The 19,697-nt window shown below is 41.2% G+C and overlaps 1 protein-coding gene across 1 annotated transcript in view; it reads left to right on the top strand.

The window, feature by feature from the left end:
• Positions 1–19,697, top strand: part of LOC139319008 (beta-galactoside alpha-2,6-sialyltransferase 1-like) — a 33,489-nt gene that overhangs the window by 1,456 nt on the left and 12,336 nt on the right. Inside the window, exons 2-4 of the mRNA XM_070946635.1 lie at positions 3,962–4,698; positions 10,273–10,370; positions 19,553–19,654. Of these exons, the coding sequence (XP_070802736.1) occupies positions 3,962–4,698; positions 10,273–10,370; positions 19,553–19,654 (937 nt within the window). The remainder of the gene's footprint in view (positions 1–3,961; positions 4,699–10,272; positions 10,371–19,552; positions 19,655–19,697) is intronic.

Raw genomic sequence — 19,697 nt, 5'->3', positions numbered from 1 at the left:
CTTGTCCCAACTTCTGCCAACCTAGCAGTTCAAAAGCACGTAAAAAATGCAAGTAGAAAAAATAGGGACCACCTTTAGTGGGAAGGTAACAGCGTTCTGTGCATCTTTGGCATTTAGTCATGCTGGCCACATGACCACGGAGACGTCTTCGGACAGCGCTGGCTCTTTGGCTTTGAAATGGAGATGAGCACCGCCCCCTAGAGTCAGGAACGACTAGCACATATGTGCGAGGGGAACCTTTACCTTTACTATACATACATACATACACATATATAATAATAATAATAATAATAATAATAATAATAATAATAATAATAATAATAATAATAATAATTTTATTTCTATACCGCCCTTCTCCCGAAGGACTCAGGGCGGTGTACAGCCTATTTAAAAACACAGACAAAACAACAATATAAAATTTAAAATAATTAAATAAAGTGGCTCAAATTTAAAACCCCAATAAATTTAAATACCCCAATTTAAAACTATTGTGTTGATAGTCCAGCCTGGCGGAACAACATACACATACACATACACATATGCATACATACATACATACATACATGAATCTCATCTGCACCTCCATAACTGTCTGGTTTGGCTCTGCAACCAAAGAAGACAAACACAGACTTCAATTAGAACTGCAGAAAAAACAATTGCTACCAACTTGCTTTCCATTGAGGACCTGTATACTGCACGGGTCAAAAAGAGGGCTGTGAAAATATCTACAGACCCCTCACATCCTGGACATAAATTGTTTCAATTTCTATCCTCAAAACGACGCTATAGAACACTACACACCAGAACAACTAGACACAAGGACAGTTTTTTTCTCAAATGCCATCACTCTGCTTAACAACTAATTCCCACAACACTGTCAAATAATTTACTAAGACTGTATTACTATTATTCTTCTATTCCTTACTAGTATCTATCTCTTCCCACTTATTACTATAACCATATATGAATATGTTATATATGAATATGTGATTATGTATTCATATATGAATATGTTATGTGTTTTTCTTCTAGCCAGGTAGGGAAAACCTGGCTAGAAGAAAAACACACATAAACCCTACGAAGAAGTAAGAAAATTGATACTATGCCTTTACAGGGAGGATATGGGTGTGGCCTACTGATGACAGCTAACGAGCTAGAAATGGATCTATTTAGGTCTCCCATCTAGCAGTGAGAGCTTGCTAGGTGTTAGAAAAGAAAAAAGCCCAGAACCGAGTAGATGAGATTCTACTGAGCTGGAGCTACAAAAAAACCTTGGCTACGTAGGGAAAACCTGGCTAGAAGAAAAACACACATAAACCCTACGAAGAAGTAAGAAAATTGATACTATGCCTTTACAGGGAGGATATGGGTGTGGCCTACTGATGACAGCTAACGAGCTAGAAATGGATCTATTTAGGTCTCCCATCTAGCAGTGAGAGCTTGCTAGGTGTTAGAAAAGAAAAAAGCCCAGAACCGAGTAGATGAGATTCTACTGAGCTGGAGCTACAAAAAAACCTTGGCTACGTAGGGAAAACCTGGCTAGAAGAAAAACACACATAAACCCTACGAAGAAGTAAGAAAATTGATACTATGCCTTTACAGGGAGGATATGGGTGTGGCCTACTGATGACAGCTAACGAGCTAGAAATGGATCTATTTAGGTCTCCCATCTAGCAGTGAGAGCTTGCTAGGTGTTAGAAAAGAAAAAAGCCCAGAACCGAGTAGATGAGATTCTACTGAGCTGGAGCTACAAAAAAAAACCTTGGCTACGTAGGGAAAACCTGGCTAGAAGAAAAACACACATAAACCCTACGAAGAAGTAAGAAAATTGAGATATATATATATATATATATATATATATATATATATATATATATATATGTAGGTCTTTGGTTATTCAGGTCTTCTCCCACGTAAAATTGGAAGTGTCTTGGCGACGTTTCGACGAAGTCTCATTCGTCATCTTCAGGCTGGTGTTCTCGGCTTCGTGCTTCCAGGAGCAATTTGCTCCTGAAGATGACGAATGAGACTTCGTCGAAACGTCGCCAAGACACTTCCAATTTTACGTGGGAGAAGACCCGAATAACCAAAGACCTACATACAAACACTCGCGAAAACCTGAGAAAACATTTAGCCAGGTTCTACCTACATAAACCAAGATGTTATGCAGCCCTAGTTCAGTGAAATCACAATTCACTAGTTTCTGGGCTTTTTTTTCTCTTTCTGGCAGCCAGCAGACCCTTTGCTGCCCATTGGGAGACTAAGATAGATCTATTTCGGCCTTATAAGGCCTCATCAGTTAGCCACACCCTCATCTCATGTATCCTTCCTGTAAAGGTACAATATTTGATTTTCTTTCTTTTTCGTAGGTTTTATGTCTGGCTGCCAGAAAGAGAAAAAAAAAAAGCCCAGAAACTAGTGAATTGTGATTTCACTGAACTAGGGCTGCATAACATCTTGAACACATAAAACACATAAAACCTACGAAAAAGAAAGAAACACACACACACACACACACACACACACACACACACACACACACACACACTCAAACTGCTTGGAAATATTGGGGCCTTTCATTATATTAAAAAAAAAGCAACTAAAATATGTGTTCAATTCTGACCACCTTCAGGAGTGAAAAAAATAATATCTAATTTATCAGTCGCATATCTATCTACAATTATCAAAATGCCACCAAAAAACATGGGGTTTTCCAATCCACAAATAGAAGACTGAGACATAGATTGTACCTTTTGATTCATTTCCTGTTCGAAACAATGGTTTTCTTTAAAAACGAAGCTTCAGTCATGACAGGGACTCTTCTACCAGTTTCATTCTTCCGTTTGAATCTTCTGACACATCTCCCGAGGATGCACAGACCCTCCCCACTAGTGGTGACAAAAATTGTTCAAGGGGAATTGGATAATTCACTGCAAGAAGGAACAGAAGGATAAAATTCTTTGATAAAATTCAAACTGGGATGTTTGATGTTAGAAACCTCAATATCTCAAATCAGTCTGCAAATCAGTGTCTAAATCTAGCAAGATTTGTCAGAGGCAAGTAATTTTTGACACTCAAAATTGGAGACTTATTCTCCCTTTTCTTTCTGACTAGCCTTGTTGGCCAAACCAAACTTTGTCTAGCATGCATTTCACACAAACAATGGAACGGGGGAGAGGGGAATCATTTTTAGTATGGCCCCTGCGCTATTCCTGTTTCCAGCATGCTGCAACACTAGGAATATGAAATGGGACCAGTTCTTCATGAAAAGCCTTCATTTCAAATCATACAGTTTGGAGCCATTTTCTTTCCTCTCAGATATATGGCAATGTGTTCCATTCAAACTACACTAAATATCCAAATCTAATCATTTTAGTTAACTGGAATCAACCTGCTCATACAGGAAGCATAGCTCCAGAAAAATCAATCAAGGAAGAGTAGATGCGTTCATGCTAGAGGTGAGCCATATATCTCTTGGCTCAAAGACCACTCTAGGTTTTGCATTGAATGTAGAGGTTTGTAAACCAAAAGTGAGCAGATCCTAGTGCTGTTTTTTTTGGTGGATGTGAAATATGTACCTTAAGTATCTGTGAAGCTGATGACATCCATTTTGTATCTTGTTTCTCTAAATTCTCCAACATGCAAAAAAGAGGAGAAACAAGAGTTTTCTTTGGCTACATCCATTCTGGAGGCTACCAGATTGACGATGTTGTGTCACGTATGGTTCCTTGGCTGCAATTTTGGCACTTTCTCTTCCACAATCCATCTGATTGGCCACTGGAATATTAGATGTCAGATGAGTTGAACTTATTTTGATCTCCTTTAGCAGGTCATTTTAATCATAGTCTATTTTGTAATTGAAACTACATTATAGAAACAGCCAGTGCTACATGTTGTGGTAGTAGAACCAACCAGATGCTAATCAAAATTGGCTAATCTTGTGTTGCCCATCTCTCCACAGGTCTGGACATACCTTATGGTGTGTACAACCACCTTGGAAGTGGGGAACAAACTGCATTTGGCTGAGTTTTGCTGTGCTATGTCTGACTATGCTGAGCTTAGTTTGTCTACAGACAGGGCTAATGCTGCATTTGGGCTCCCGTGACCCGGGAGTGCCCTCCAACTTTACAAGAACACTCTTCCAGGACATCCAAATTTCCTCAGAGAGAAACAAAACTCTGAAGCTCCCCTCAGCTGCTAGATCTGTCAACCAGAACTTAGAAATTACAACACAGACTCTGACAGAAGATTCCTTCTTCTCCAGAATCAGGAAGTTCTGGCAACGTCTTGAGAAGGTGCTTGCTGGATTTCAACAACTCATAAAGGTTTCTCATTCCATCTTCCCAGCACGGCCCTTACCATGGCCTGTGTGGCAGAAAAAGCTTTCATCCCAAGTACTGAGCCCTCGTCTTCGACAAGTCTTCCAGAACTATCAATCAATGAACAAGTATCAGGTGCCCTCAGGTGCTGGGCAGCGCCTAAACAATCCACACCTAACTGGGATGGACCTCTTGTGCCAGCTCAAAAGCCGTGTGAATGTGTCCACTGTGTTGGGTGATGAAGGACCCTTTGCAGAACCAATATGGAGGGGTATGCTGCCTCAGAGGAGTTTGGCAGAAGAACTTGGTCACTTGAAGACATGTGCAGTTGTGAGCTCAGCTGGCTCCATGTTGGGGTCAGGATTGGGCAATGAGATCGGTGAGTGTTAAAGGAAAAATCAGATATTCCCATGGGTGGTTGTCTACTTAATCTGCCCTGTAGAGTTGTTAAATATATTATTCTTAAACAAATGCTATAATTCAATGTTGTATTAAAATGTTATTATTTTCTTTTTATGGAAGAGCCAAGGAATACAATTGTATGTTATACGAGATGTCCCACCTTTCCTTTCTAGCCTGTTCCTTGCGTAGAATAGAGAACCTGTTTCTAGGTCATTGCTATTTGGAAGATCAAAGTCATTCTCATCTCTTTGGGATTATTCTTTTTGATATAGGTGCTCCCAGGTCCAGTTAGATTCCCTCCCCCCCCATGGATTCAATATCAAAACTGTTATATATTTTTCAATACAGCATTAGTTGGTTCATCATAATTAAAACTCTTCATCAATGTATTGAGATCTTTTAACTTAACCGGTTAAGGTGAATCTGTGCTTGTCTTCTCATGAGCTATTGTAGCAGAATAGGTAAATATTTATGTAGCTTTTGCACAATATGCTAAACTTGGTTAAGATTATTGGTTTCTTTCTTTCATTAACGGAACCTAGCGCTTAATAATGGCTGTGAATATATTTATGCATGAATATGAACACAAGTCCTAAAACTAGCAGATAAAGGGAACCCAATCAAACAAATGCATAAAAACATTATTATTGTTCACTCACTTACTTACTTGAGGAAAATCATGCAAAACTCCATATTTGCATGTGACAAAAGTATTTGAATCTTTGCTTTCAGTGACTGGTGTGCCCTTTTGGTTCAGAAGCACAAAACAGGCCCAAACTATGATATTGCCACCACCATCAGTAGGAATCTGGGCAAAACTCTGAGATAGAAAATATTTCAAAATATATGACTAGGTCCAGAACTAGCAAAGGATGCCCAAACCAGGATCAATGCCTTTTGAAAGGGACATCATGCTACTCCAACTGGGAAAATAGAAACAACATATGCACTGCCAGCCTAAAAGAAGTGGAACAAATGTTTGAGAAATATGCAGAATAGTTTGGATCACTCTTTGATAAGTTTCCATTTGTTACTTCTTGTCTTGTCCTCCTGTACTTGGAAGATAGGTTGTCCCCCTCTTCTTTGTGACAGCCTCTCAAATATTGGAAGATTGCTATCATGTCACCCCTAGTCCTTCTTTGTTAGACTAGACATGCTGCGTTCCTGCAACTGTTCATCAAATATTTTAGCCTCTAGTCTAGACCCTTAATCATCTTTGTTGTTCTTCTCTGCATTCTTGTAGAGTCTCAACATCTTTTTTTGTATCATGATAACCAGAACTGGTTGCAATATTCCAAGTGTGGTATCACCAAGGCATTATATAGTGGTACCAAGACACATGATCTTGATATGCCTCTGTTGATGCAACCGAGGACTGCATTGGATTTTTTGGCAGCTGCAGCACATTGTTGGCTCATATTTAACTTGTGGTTGTCTACTAGGAGATCCCTCTCACAATTACTGCTGTTGAGCCAGGTACCACCTATTCTATACTTATGCATTTAGGCATTTCTTGCCTAAATCTAAAATCTTACATTTCTCACCACTGAATTTGTTAGATACGGCCCAGTGTTCAAGTTTGTCAAGATCCTTCTGGATCTTGAGTCTATCTTCAAAAGTGTTGACTATCTCTCTAGCTTGGTGTCGTATGCAAATTTGATGAATTCCCCTTCTATCCTGTCATCTAAATCATTTACGAAGATCTTGAAGAGTAGTCCTAAGTAGGGGCCTGGTGGCTCAGCAGACTAAAAGCATTGTGATTAACACCAGCTGTCTGCAATTACTGTAAGTTCGAAACTCACCAGGCTCAAGGTTGACTCAGCCTTCCATCCTTTCTAAGGTAGATAAATTGAGGGCCCATTTTGTGGGGGCAATAAGCTGACTTTGTATAAATATACAAAAAGTATGAAGGCTATTGCTTAACGCATTGTAAGCCGTCCCGAGTCTCCGGAGAAGGGCGGCATATAAATTTAAAAATAAATAAATAAATAAATAATAATAAAAAAAACAAAACCTTGGGATACTGCATATTTTCCTCCTTATATGTAGTTCCATTGAGGACTACACATTGAATGCAGTTTGTCAGCCAGTTATAAATCCACCTAGTAGTGATGCTGTCTATTCCACATTTTTCTATCTTACCAATAAAGTAGGTTGTGGATTCCCTTGTCAGATGCCTTACCATGTATATGTCCACAGCATTTCAATAGTTCACTAATTTAGTCACTTTATCAAAAAAAATGCAATAAGATTTATTTAGTATGATCTGTTTTTGATAAACCCATGTTGGCTTCTTGTAATAGCTTGGTTTGCTTCTAGGTGTTGCGGATCCGTTGCTTGATTATCTTTTCCAGGATCTTCCCCAGTATTGATGTCAGGCTGATTGGTTTGTAGTTTCCTGTAACTATTCCCCCTCCCCACTTTTTTTTTTGAAGATGGGAACCACCACAGCTCTTTTCCAGTCTTCTGGTAGTTCCCCGGGTGCTCCAGGATCTTTGAAAAATATGGTTTGATGGCTCCGAGATCACATCTCCCAGCATTTTCAGAACTCTGTGACGTAATCCATCTGGTCCTAGTGATTTGAACTCACCTAGGGTGGACAAGTGTTGTCTTACCATTTTCTTGCCTGTTATATTGTGGGGTGTGTAAACTTGCTGTGAAGGAAAAATCATGTTTGCAAACTGATCAGGAGGAATTAGAGCTTTGAAAGCTGTCAAGGGCATTGGGTGGGTGGTGTGAATTCACACCACCAGCAATTTTCTATGAACAGCCTGTGGGTGGTGAAAGATTTGCAAGATTTGTTAATTGCAGATAAATAGCAGGCTAATCTGCAAGAAGCTCAGGAGATAAAGGGAAAAAAAGTGTGCTTTTTCTGCCACTGAGAAACAACAGTGAAACGGGAAAAAAGTTTAAACAAAGAAGTGTCTTGTGAATACCATGAGAGTTATAGTTACTTTAGAAGAGGTCTGTCCAGTTAAGAGATAGCAGTCCCTGATTTTTCCTCAGAAAAATGTTGAGGAAAGTTTTAAAAAGTAGGCTTTTTTTCTCTGATACGGAATAATATAAGCAAATAAAAGATTCTATTAACAATCTTCAACATACAAACAACATCAAGTTTATACAAACTGGCACATTGTTAATACTGTGGAGCTCCTGAAGCTGTTCTGAATATTAATCATCGACTCTGGGCAGAATAAACAAATGAGAGGAATGGATGGGAGTGTGTTTATTTTTATTTTTTTTGTAAAAGTTTTTTTATTTTTTTACACAAATAACAATGCATTTTTTCTGAACAGAGTATTGGCCGAGTCACAAATTTATACAGTTTTTAGTTATCTCCAACACAATTTATATATTTCACTTTTTGCCATACTAATCTTTCTTTCTAATTTTTCTTTTCTTTTCCTTGTTTCTTCTAATAACCAATATTACCATTCGCCCTAATCTCTAATCTTAATCAAATTTAATTTTTTCCCTTACTTTCTCCAAGTTAAAACCCTTAAATTTGAAATCAATCATTTTTCTAATAGTTAACCTTAACTCTAAATCATCCTATTCAAATATTTCCCCATTGCATCCTTTTCACAAAATAATATAATTTCCAGTGTTTCCCTAAATTCCCTTATTCCAATCACAAATATTTTTTTTCAACTTATCCAAATATTACAATCCAATATCTTACTAAAAGTCAGTTAAATATATAACATTACAATCATTCATTTCTTTTCCATTGCTTTTTCAAATATATATGTAATCTCTTCTTATTAAGCAATAAACCAAATTACTTATTTTATTTATTTATTTGTTTCAATTTGTATACCGCCCTTCTCCAATAGGACTCAGGGCGATGAACAGCCAAAATAAAAACAGAACATACAAAATTTAAAAGCAATTTAAAATAATTAAATATTTTTGGCCGCAATTTAAAACAAACCCAATTTAAAATAAATTAAAATTTAACCCAAAACTGTGGGATCAAGCCAGCCTGGCTAGTTGAAATAAATAAGTTTTCAGGGCCCGACAAAAAATCCGGAGGTCTGATATTGTACATATCTCTGGGGGGAGGTTGTTCCAGAGGGCGGGCGCCACCACAGAGATGGCTCTCCCCCTGGGGGTCGCCAGCCGACACTGTCTGGCGGATGGCACCCTGAGGAGGCCCACTCTGTGTGAGCGTACTGGCCAGTGGGAGGCAATTGCTGGCAGAAGACGGTCCCGTAAGTACCCCGGCCCTAAGCCATGGAGCGCTTTAAAGGTGATCACCTCTAAAGGTTAATATATATTAACCATATAGATATAAATCACAATATATATTAATAAAGTTCAACACTAGTAACAAAATAGTGACAACTGTGCCCACCTCCTGTTTTACTGTATATCTTGGCTTGATAGACTAACAACCAGATTGTTAGCCAAATTTGAATTATAAATGGAATAATGAGCATAGTGAATTTACAAAGAGCCTATTAAAATGAATTCTAATGCACCCCCACACCAGGGGTGAAATGTAAAATTTGTTACTACTGGTTCTGTGGGCGTGGCTTGGTGGGGTAATGTGACTGAGTGGGCGTGGCCAACTTTTTTTTTTTAACTTTTCAAAGCATTTTTTTCTAATGTTTTGAAAAGCCTCTGCCGATCAGGCAACTCAGCTGGGATCGTCAGAGACTCTTCAAAGCATTTTTTTAACCACCTCTTCAGCCAAGAGGTTGCAGAAAAAAATGCTTTGAAAAGCCTCTGATTATCCCAGCTGAGCCGCAGGATCATCAGAGGCTTTTTTTTTTTTTTACTTTTAAAAGCATTTTTTCCGTCGGAAGAGGTTGTAGAAAAAATGCTTTTAAAAGTTTTTTAAAAAAAGCCTCTGATGATCCTGCAGCTCCGCTGGGCATGGAGGGGGGGCACAGGGATTTTTGCTACCGGTTCTCTGAACCACCCGCCGCTACCGGATCGGGCAATCCGGTCCGAACCGGGAGCATTTCATCCCTGCCCCACACACATAATACCAATGCATACACACGGGAGAGCCAATTTAGTCTAGTGGTTAACTTGATCGCTTAAGATTGAGAAAAGCCATGTTCTAATCCTGACCTTTGTACAAAAACCATCTGGATGACCATGGCCAAGTACTCTCTTTCAGCCCTAGGAAGAAGGCAATGGCAAGTCAGTAACAGTAACAGAGTTGGAAGGGACCTTGGAAGTCATCTAGTCCAACCCCCTGCTCATGCAGGAGACCTGTACTAGGGATTCGAACCGCTGAACTGCCAACCTTTCTGATTGACAAGCTCAGCGCCTTAGCCACTGAGCCACCTAGCCGGGCACCGAGTGGCACTGAGCCACTTTGCAGTCCCAGGGCCTGCAAAGATTTTAATGTCGCCCTGGTTAGCAGGGACATTAAATAAAGGAGAAGTCAGGCCATGCCAGCTATGTGGCTGTTTTCTCAACCTCATCTTGCTCTGAGGAACGGAATGTTATTGTAAAATAAACCAGGAAGGGAAGGCCTAGGGACAGGATCTACTTGCTTTTACTCTCTCTTACCCTTATTGTCTCATTTTCTCAGATTCCCATAATGCTGTCCTTCGTTTCAATGGCGCCCCAACTACTGGGTATGAACATGATGTGGGCACAAAAACAACACTCCGCCTTGTGAATTCCCAGGTGGGTAATAAACTTTGGAGGGCCATATTGAGCTGTGGACATAAGAAAGAAAGCCTATGGGTAGTTATAAGCTAAACGGGGAAAAGGTAGGTGTTAAGTCCTCGCTATTACGACCTCCGCTGAAACCTCCCTTGTTGCTGCCCTGCTCTGATTGGGTTAGACGCGAGCAGGCAGCCAGCGGGAAAATGCTACATTCTTATTGGTTACCGCCGATCTGACAGCCGATATTTAAGCAGCTGTCAGAGGGCAACCGGTTGGGTTTTTGCTGACGCACTTGTTGTGGTTTTTCCTGAGTTACTGTTATTCAATAAAGTGTTGAGTTCATTGCCGAGCCTCCTCATTATTGCCGAGTTCTCCAAATAGAACAGTAGGGAAAATCCATTGTTTTAATTTCATTTGTTTGTCATGAAACAGACAGTAACCTCAGTTCTTTACATTGTTAGATCAGAGATATCCTTAGGTAGTCAAACAAGTGAAGATGGGCAGTGGTAGTTTTTAATTTTTTTTACTACCGGTTATGTGGGCGTGGCTTGGTGGGCGTGGCATGGCTTGGTGGCCATGGCAGGGGAAGAACACTGTAAAATCTCCATTCCCACCCAACTCCAGGGGAAGGTTACTGCAAAATCCCCATTTCCTTCCAATCAGCTAGGACTCAGGAGGCAGAGAATAGATGGGGATGGGGCCAGTCAGAGGTGGCATTTACCGGTTCTCTGAACTACTCAAAATTTCCGCTACCGGTTCTCCAGAACTGGTTAGAACCTGCTGAAACCCACCTCTGAAGATGGGGTCAGGTACCAATGTGATTGAAGGTCTAGCCATTTTTATATGCACCGTATTTCATATCTTACATTGTTAGTTCAATATATTTGGCTAATTGTCCTCAAATATATCAATATATAGGAATGATATAAAATCTGATTCAGATAATTACAGACCTATTATAGACAATTATAGACAATTACAGACCTAGCTGTTATAACAGAAGTAGGCAAATTGCACCGTGCACCTTTAATTATAAGGTAGAATGTGAATAGCTTTATCCTGAGAGAAAAAATGAGGTGCCTAAGCTCCTAAAGTTAGAAGATCTCAAAACATCTTCTACTCCAGAAGACTCAGAGGTCTCCTACTTTAGCATGCAGACTGAAGAATTCTGGAAATTGTAGTCTATGTGAAGTCTATGCTTCTTAAAAGATGCCAAGTTTGAGTTACACTCTTTTAGTCTATCTCCCTGCCCAGGGCAGGAATCCTTATGCTATCCCAGACAAATAAGCTATTCAACCTTTGCTTGAAAACCTCCTGTGATGGTACATGTACCGCCAAAGGAGGCAGCCTATTTGTTATCACGATCAGAAAATTCCTCTTTGTCTTAAATTTGGATTTCCCACAGTGAAGTTTCTATCCTAAAGCTTTCACAGAGAGTTATGGAAGAATAAATGACTTGTACCAATCCATCATCACCCGGATCCTTCAGTGAGACATCATTACTGAAGCAGAAACCTCTTCACCCAAAGGCCAACTGAGATGGCTCATTTAACAGATGCCATGATTTTGAGGACACATTTGGGGCTTTGTCCAGCCTTTCTCTAATATAGGCCCAGATCCAGTTGCCTGTGCTGGATTTTTCTTCCTGGCATTGAGACCTATCAGTCTGTAGAGATTCTCAGTCATCCAGGTCATGGTTGTCCCAAAGGTGCTTTTTTCAGGAGGCAACTGGACTTTTTTGTTTTTTCTTTTGAAGACGTTTCGCTTCTCATCCGAGAAGCTTCTTCAGCTCTGACAGGATAGTGGGGAATGGAAAGATTTATATTCCTTGTAGACAGCTGGTAATTTGCATCCTTTTCATTGAAGTCATTGAAGCAGTTGGAGGTTTATCTGTGCCCTCAGGATCACCTAGTTCCTGTAGTCTGCAATTTTTTCTCTGCAAATCTTCCTTCTCCCACACCATTCAAAGGGTGTTCATCTCAAATTGTACAGCTAAAAGTCTGTAGAAATTGCAAACCAGGAGTACTATTCAGGTGACCCTGAGGACACAGATAAACCTTCAAGTGCTTGAATGACTTCAATGAAAAGGATGCAGATTACCAGCGTTCCGCAAGGAATATAAATCCTTCCATTCCCCACCATCCTGTCAGAGCTGAAGAAGCTTCTTGGATGAGAAGCTAAACATCTTCAAAAGAAAAAACAAGAGAGTCCGGTTGCCTCCTGAAAAAAGCACCTTTGGGATTGAGATCTATCATTCACTTACCTGCATTTGTTTTTTAGCTGATATAAGGAGAGCCCTGTGAGCCTTGTGTTTTGGGATCTGGTTGCTAGGTTACTGGGATTACTATGGGGTTATAAAACCTCCTGAAACCTGGCAGAGATTCTCCATCACTGTAAAGATTGCATTACCTGGAGTTAACCTACATGAACTGATACTTCAAAACCACCTCTGCTAATTTTCCCTTATGCATTCTTAACATAAACCTTGATCTGGCTATTGGAAAAGAATTAGAATATAACCCCGATAAATAATCTTTAATTAAGTAACAGATGCTAAAATTTCCATATTCAAGGATATCCATGCGGTCAGAAGTCAGGATGGCGGCTGTGACTACATGATCAAAACCCTGCCCATTTTTACATGCATTGCAAACATACATGTGTTAAAAAGGCTCAGAGGTTTGATCATGCAACCATTGCCACCATTGTGTCCAAACCTCTTGTAATTTAAGATATTTGTGAACGGTCATTGGTGATGTTTATGTCTCACATATCAAGAGTGGACGTCTGAAACTCAACATTCACTTTGTATTTAGAGATGGTGATAAGTTACTAAAATTGTTTCTTGTTGGGAAGAAGGAAGAAATTACTTTTTCTTCTTTCTTTTTCTTGTCTTTTTCTTTTGTCTTTTTTTTTTAATTTTGCGTATTTTGCATATTATTCTTTCCATTGATCATTCTTAATACAATTTTTTTGGAAAAAATGAAACTCAACTCCATAATTGATTTATTAGAGTATTAGTTCCAATTTAATGGCAAAGATAACTGTACAGGGTTCATATGAATACCTCTAACTTCTATCATAATGGAGATGGTTTACATTTTATTGGTAATGTTTGCTGCTAATGCTAGTACAAGTAGTTGTCAACTTATAACACTTCATTTAATGACCATTCAAAGTTACAATAGCACTGAAAATAGTGACTTATGACCGTTTTTCACAGTTACGACCTTTGCTCCATGATCATTTGATCAAAACTCAGATGCTGGTAACTGGTTCATATTTATGAACCATATTTATGACCGTTGCTGTGTCCCAAGGTCATGTGATCACTTTTTGCGACCTTCTGACAAGCAAAGTCAATGAGGAAGCCAGATTCACTTAACAACCGTGTTAATAATTTATCAGTTGCAGTGATTCACTTAACAACTGTGGCAAGAAAGGTCATAAAATGGGGCAAAACTAACTTAACAAATGTCTTACTTAACAACAGTGGACTCAGTCATGGTCGTAAGTCGAGGACTACCCCGTACTGTATTTTGACATTCTTCACTAGCTGCCGGTCAGAGAAAGATCTCTGATTGTTATTACTCTGAAAAAAATCCTCTCCTCTGAAATTGTAGCACTGGTTTTGCAATATAAGTTGGATTGTTGGGAGATAGTGCTGAGATGTTTTTCTCTATTCCTGCCTGGCATTTTGCTGAATATGCCTGGAATCTAACCCTCAGTTCAAAGTCAAATATCAAGGCCAGAAAATGGTCAGAGTAGCAGCCTTCAGGAATATGTATTAATCAGTGGTGAAACACTTTGCTCGAAACCGGCCTTTGGTAATGAGCAAAGCGAACATATAATGCAAGGGGTTAATAGATTTGCGCGGAGTATTAGGAAGATGAATCCATTCCAGGACGGCAACAGTACCCTTTTTATATTGAATGAGGGCAACGGTTGGGATGGAGGGGGTGTTAAAAAGTACAAGGGATACAGGTTCATTAGGGATGGCTCGATCCACCCAACGAGTGGCCATCGCGGAGTCAATGAGGGTGAGCACATGCTTTTGAGGATCAGTCAAAACAATGACTGATGAGGGAGATGAAGGGCCTTTGAGGGCCAGGAAAAGAGGGGAAAGTTGGGCCGTGGTGAGTGCAAGAAACGGGCGGACAAAATTTATCGCGCCCAATATCTGCTGGAGGGCCACAAGAGTAAGAGGATTCGGAAGAACAATATGAGGCAGGGTGGGTGAAGAGGAGGAGGTTAAGACCTTATGACCCAGATATGAGAAAGGTGGGTGGGTCTGATTTTTTTCTGGAGCCACCTGAAACCCATGAGAGGACAGGTGCTAAATCAGTTCAGGGAGAAAAGGTCGGACCGTGCCGGGAGGACCCGGGGCGGCCATGAGGATATCATCCATGTAGTGATAAAGCAGCAAATGAGGGTGAGAAGTACGAAAAGGCGAAAGAACTGCGTCGACATAAAATTGACACATTGTGGGACTGTTGAGCATGCCTTGAGGTAAGACAGTCCATTGATAGCGCGGGGTAGGCGAGACATATTAATTTGAGGGATCGAAAAAGCAAAAAGTTCCTTATCATTATTATGCAACGGGATAGTAAAAAAGGCGTCCTTGAGATCAATGACCACTAAATCATAATCTTTAGGAATCAGATTTGGGTTGGGCATCCCGCATTGAAGTGGGCCCATTGGCTTAACGATGGCATTGACAGCGCGAAGATCCTGAATTAATCTCCATTTCCCTGATTTCTTCTTGACCACATTGTACGGGCTAGTGGTTAGCTCCAAATGTCCGGAGCACAGTTGGTCATCCACCAGCTGTTGTAATGTGATTAATTTTTCACTGGTAAGTGGCCATTGATCTATCCAGACAGGTGTAGGGGAGAGCAGAGTAAGTTTCAGGGGAGTTGGAGACATTGCTAGTCCTCCAAAATAAGTTTTGCATCAAATTGTGAAATAAGATCTCTGCCCCATAAATTAATGTGAAGGGGCAGGACAACTGGCTTGATTTGTGCCATAATTCCTTTTGTAACACGTTGTATTGTGAGCCAAATTTTACTGGAACTTGCCTGTTGTGTGCCGCCCACTCCCCGCACTGCTGGAGATGGTTCAAGGGGCCATTGAGAGGGCCATTCCGCTGTTCTTATGACTGAAATGTCAGCGCCAGAATCTAAAAGACCAGAAAAGAGAATGCCGTTAATTAAAAACGGCATAATCGGTTTCTGGAGAGTGATTGGCTTTGTAAGAGCTAAGAGCTCGGTGAGCGGGGGTTCCACAGAGGAAGCCGACACATCCTTAGGTAACAGTACCAACTGAGCAACAATAGCCCCTTTTTTCGCCAATACAGGGACATTGGTATAGAATTGAATCTGAACACAATTTTGGGGTGGAGGATCAATCACGGAAGGAAGGACAAAGATGCCTCGTTGGTGGGCCACCGCCACCGGGAGAACAGTTGCAGTAACATCCGGTGGGAGCGGGCCGGGCAACTGGGCGTCTGCGACAAGGAGATTAGGAAAATCAACAGAAGTGTCAGCAAGAAGTTTCAGATCCATGCCTTGGCAGCAGGGCGGGGCAGAAAGTGGAGAGGAAGTGACAGGAGAGAAGGAAATGTCGCCACAGGAAAGAGAGGGTGCAGCCTTTGGAGGGGGGCTAGCTGCAAGCCCCGTTATTAGTTTCCCTGATTTTGAGGGAAAGCTCGACATTGATTGGCCCAATGGTAGCCCTTTTTACATTTAGGGCATACCGTCTTTGGTTTGGCACTGAAGTTAGGTAGGGGGCGGGCAGCGCCGCCACCCGGGGTGCGGCACTGTTTTTTGAAATGGCCAGGTTTTCCACAATTGAAACAAGTGCCTTGAGGTTGGTTTCCCTTTTTTAGGGCTGCGGCCAATGCATCCATCTGGTAGGTTTGGGTGCCGATAACACGGCAAGCTTTAAGAAAATCCGCCAGAGTGGAGGCCGGGTTAGAGACTAATGGCTTGAGAACAGATTGACAATCCGCATTCGCATGTTCAAAAGCAAGTTTCATCAAAATTTCTTTTGCCGCTTCTTGGTTGGAAATTTGGTGGGTTACCGCGAGTTGCAAGCGGTTAACAAAGTCGGCGTATGACTCTGTCGCCCCCTGGCGAATAGCAGAAAAGGATTGGGTTGGGGTGCCTCGATCATCGACACGAGTTAAGGCAGAAAGAACAGCAGAGCTAATGACAGGAAACGCGGGGGGGTGGGGGTTAGATTGTGAGCCTGAGCATTAATGTTAGCAAAAGCACCTTCCCCAAAGAGTTGGTCAACAGTCCATTGAATACCTGGGCGGAGGACTCTGGTTTGGATTTCCCTTTTGAATTCTGATTCAAAAACAACATATTGTGTGCCGGTCAATAGCATTCTAAGCAAGTCTCCAATCTTGAGGCAACATTTGATAGTTACCAGCAATGGCATTCAACAAACCCCTGGTATAGGGGCTGGCTATGCCATAATCCATAGTTGCCTTTTTTTAATTCTTTAATCATCTGCAGAGGCAAGGGTTCCCAGTCAACAAGAATGCCGCCGGTGGGTGCTTGTTGAAAAATGACCGGGAACGACTTCCTGTTTGGCTTCCGTCACCGTTAGACGGTCTTTTGAGACCACCAGCCCCGTCGCCCGTAAGGAAATGTGAGATAGAGCTGGCGAGGGCAGGTAGAGCCCTCTGCGAAGTCCCCAGAGTTCTTGTTTTACTCTTGGGGACGAAGCAGGATGAGGCTCCCTATTCAGATCGCTGCTGCTTCGGGAGAACTCTGCTTTTTGCAGAGCCAGGCAATGGGACCAATCCAATCAACGAAAATTAACAGATTGCCTGAATAAACAAGATGAAACCCGGATTTGGGACCCTAAATCGCAAGTATTTCTAACAATTCTATGAGTGATTTTAAAAGCGAAGAAAGAAAGTTTAAAATGGCGACTGGCTGAGGCTTGAGAAGAAGAAAGCTGAAAGTGAAAGTCCTTCCGCCTGAATAGTTCAATAAGTTACAAAGTATCTGGAATAATAGAGCTGGTTAGAATTGAAGAGAAAAATTTCCACTTTATGTTTCTTCCTTCTTAGAGACTTGATATTGATATCGTTTGGAGAGAAATCTTTTTTTTTTTTTAAAAAGAGTTTGTCTGTGTGGCAGGATGGTGTTAAAATTGACAAAGCCAGACAACCAAGCTGTGGGGGGGGGGGCTTCCCCATTTACAAGTCATATGAACAAGTTTTAAGCTTGCAGATCCAGGAGAATGGTTTTAAAGACCTAAAGGAATTTGTTTTGGAGGAGATGGCAAGACATGATGAGATTGTGAATCAGAATCTTGAAAAATTTAGGCAGGAAATTAAAGAAAGTACAACGAAAGTATGCTAATCTGAAACAACAGATTATAACAGCTTTGGAAACCTTTTCAGAAATAGTTATAAAGATGGATAAAGATACCAACTTAGAACTAGAGTCTAAAATGAAGGAAGCTGATCATAAAATTTATAATCTGGACAATAAAATACAAAAAATTGAAAATGATTTGATAAATATTCAAGACAATAGCTCAGAAGTAAAGTCTAAAATAAAGGAAGCTGATCACAAGACTTACAATGCAGATAATATAAAACAAAGGATTGAAAAAGAAGTTACAATGATGTAATACAGGTCGATGGAATTTGCGGTCAGAGGCAAGGGTTCCCAGTCAACAAGAATGCCGCCAGTGGGTGCTTGTTGAAAAATGACCGGGAACAACTCGGTGTCAGCTAGATCGGCAGCATCTAAAGTGCCGGATTTTAAGGCTTTTTGGTATGCCCCGCGAATAAGACCAGGTTGAGAAACAGGAGCGGGGGCAGCGGCAAGGGGAACTGGGGCTTCAGGGGCCGTGGGTGAAAGGGGGCGCACAACCGAGGGCAGCGGGGTAGTCACCATGACCGAAGGAGTCCGATATGCCGGCGGATCTAATAAAGGCTGGTGAGGTGAACCAGCGTGGTTTTGAATCAAGGTATAGGCTTTTTTCCAAAGGCACAGAATGTCGGGCACCGCCCGAGGAGGTTGGTGGAAGACTTCGCCAATCTTCTTCCATGTCTCCGTTTTTAGAGATCCACCCTTTGGATAGGACGGATATAGAGCCCACACATAAGCAAGTAATTTAACAGCCTCACTTTTAGAAAGAGATTTGGTAAAATTTTGTTCTTGAGGAGAGAGGTATTTTTTCCTGCCCAATTGTCTCAACTCTTCTACATGAGTTTTCTGAGCTGCAGACATTCCAACCCCCATACTTACGAAAAGAAGAGTCAGTCGCCAGCAACGTCGTCGAGTGCACCGTGCCTATTCCAGGTGATAAGTAGAGGGTCGGCAGGGACGTATTCCCTTGCGGACTCACACCGAGACGTATCCGTTTCACGAGATCACGTCGGGGTCACCAGATGTGGTGGTCTCCCATGGGAGAAATGAGACACGCAAACAGATATCTCGGGATGGGAGCCCAGAGCTGACTCCGTGACCCCCTTTTATTAGAAATTCATAAAACTCATTATACAGCATCATAGCAAGGCGGGATTGGGGGTGGTTACATGATCGGGTTGCATAAACTCATATTATAGTAGTTACGTAGACCCTTCCCAGGCTGGTATGGGAATAATCATGTAGGTATTTCTTGGCCTGAGCAGTCGGGACTTTCCAGATGACGTCAACATTCTATTTCCCTGCAAGGCCTACGGATAATTCTGATATGCAAGTATATTTCTATACAACTATTCCCATAGCTGCCTTTAAGGAGTTCCAAAGAAGTTGAATGATACTCTGCGTAATTCGGACCTAGTCAGATCACCGCCAGCAAATCTGCAAAGTGCTGCTTGAAGATGTCCGCATTTAGCATTGTCAACCAAAGGCATTAGGGTGAATCGCTTAGAATGCAGCAGCACAAATATAAAAGGGTAGAGAGAAAAAATGCATACCACAAAAGAAGTAGACTCTGACATTTGGGGCTCTCCCTCTATGCAAATATATAAGGTGCTTCTGGGCAATTCTTGTAAAATGTAGGATATTCCTGTTTCTGAGTTATTTCTAAACGAAGGGGAAGTACTCTTATTCAAATAAATTGGCCAGGCTTGCCATGAACGTCACTAGATTGTTTTCCTTGCGGCTGCATGGTTGGCTTGAATTTGTGGGTTAAAAAAATGTTCTCATCCACATTTTTCTTCACAGCTGATGGCTTCTCCAGAGCAGCATTTTCTGGAAGGACAACTCTATGCCCAGGGAACTCTGGTTGCGTGGGATCCAGCCCCTTACCCTGGGGACCTAGAAGAGGTGAGATTCTCTAGGTAGGATCACATTATATGCTAGCCTAGGC

The sequence above is a fragment of the Pituophis catenifer genome, unplaced genomic scaffold (genome assembly GCF_029215685.1).
Source record: "Pituophis catenifer annectens isolate HBS135680 unplaced genomic scaffold, rPitCat1.0.hap2 SCAF_1, whole genome shotgun sequence".
Lineage (NCBI taxonomy): Eukaryota > Metazoa > Chordata > Lepidosauria > Squamata > Colubridae > Pituophis > Pituophis catenifer.
This window is presented reverse-complemented; position numbering and strand designations above follow the sequence as displayed.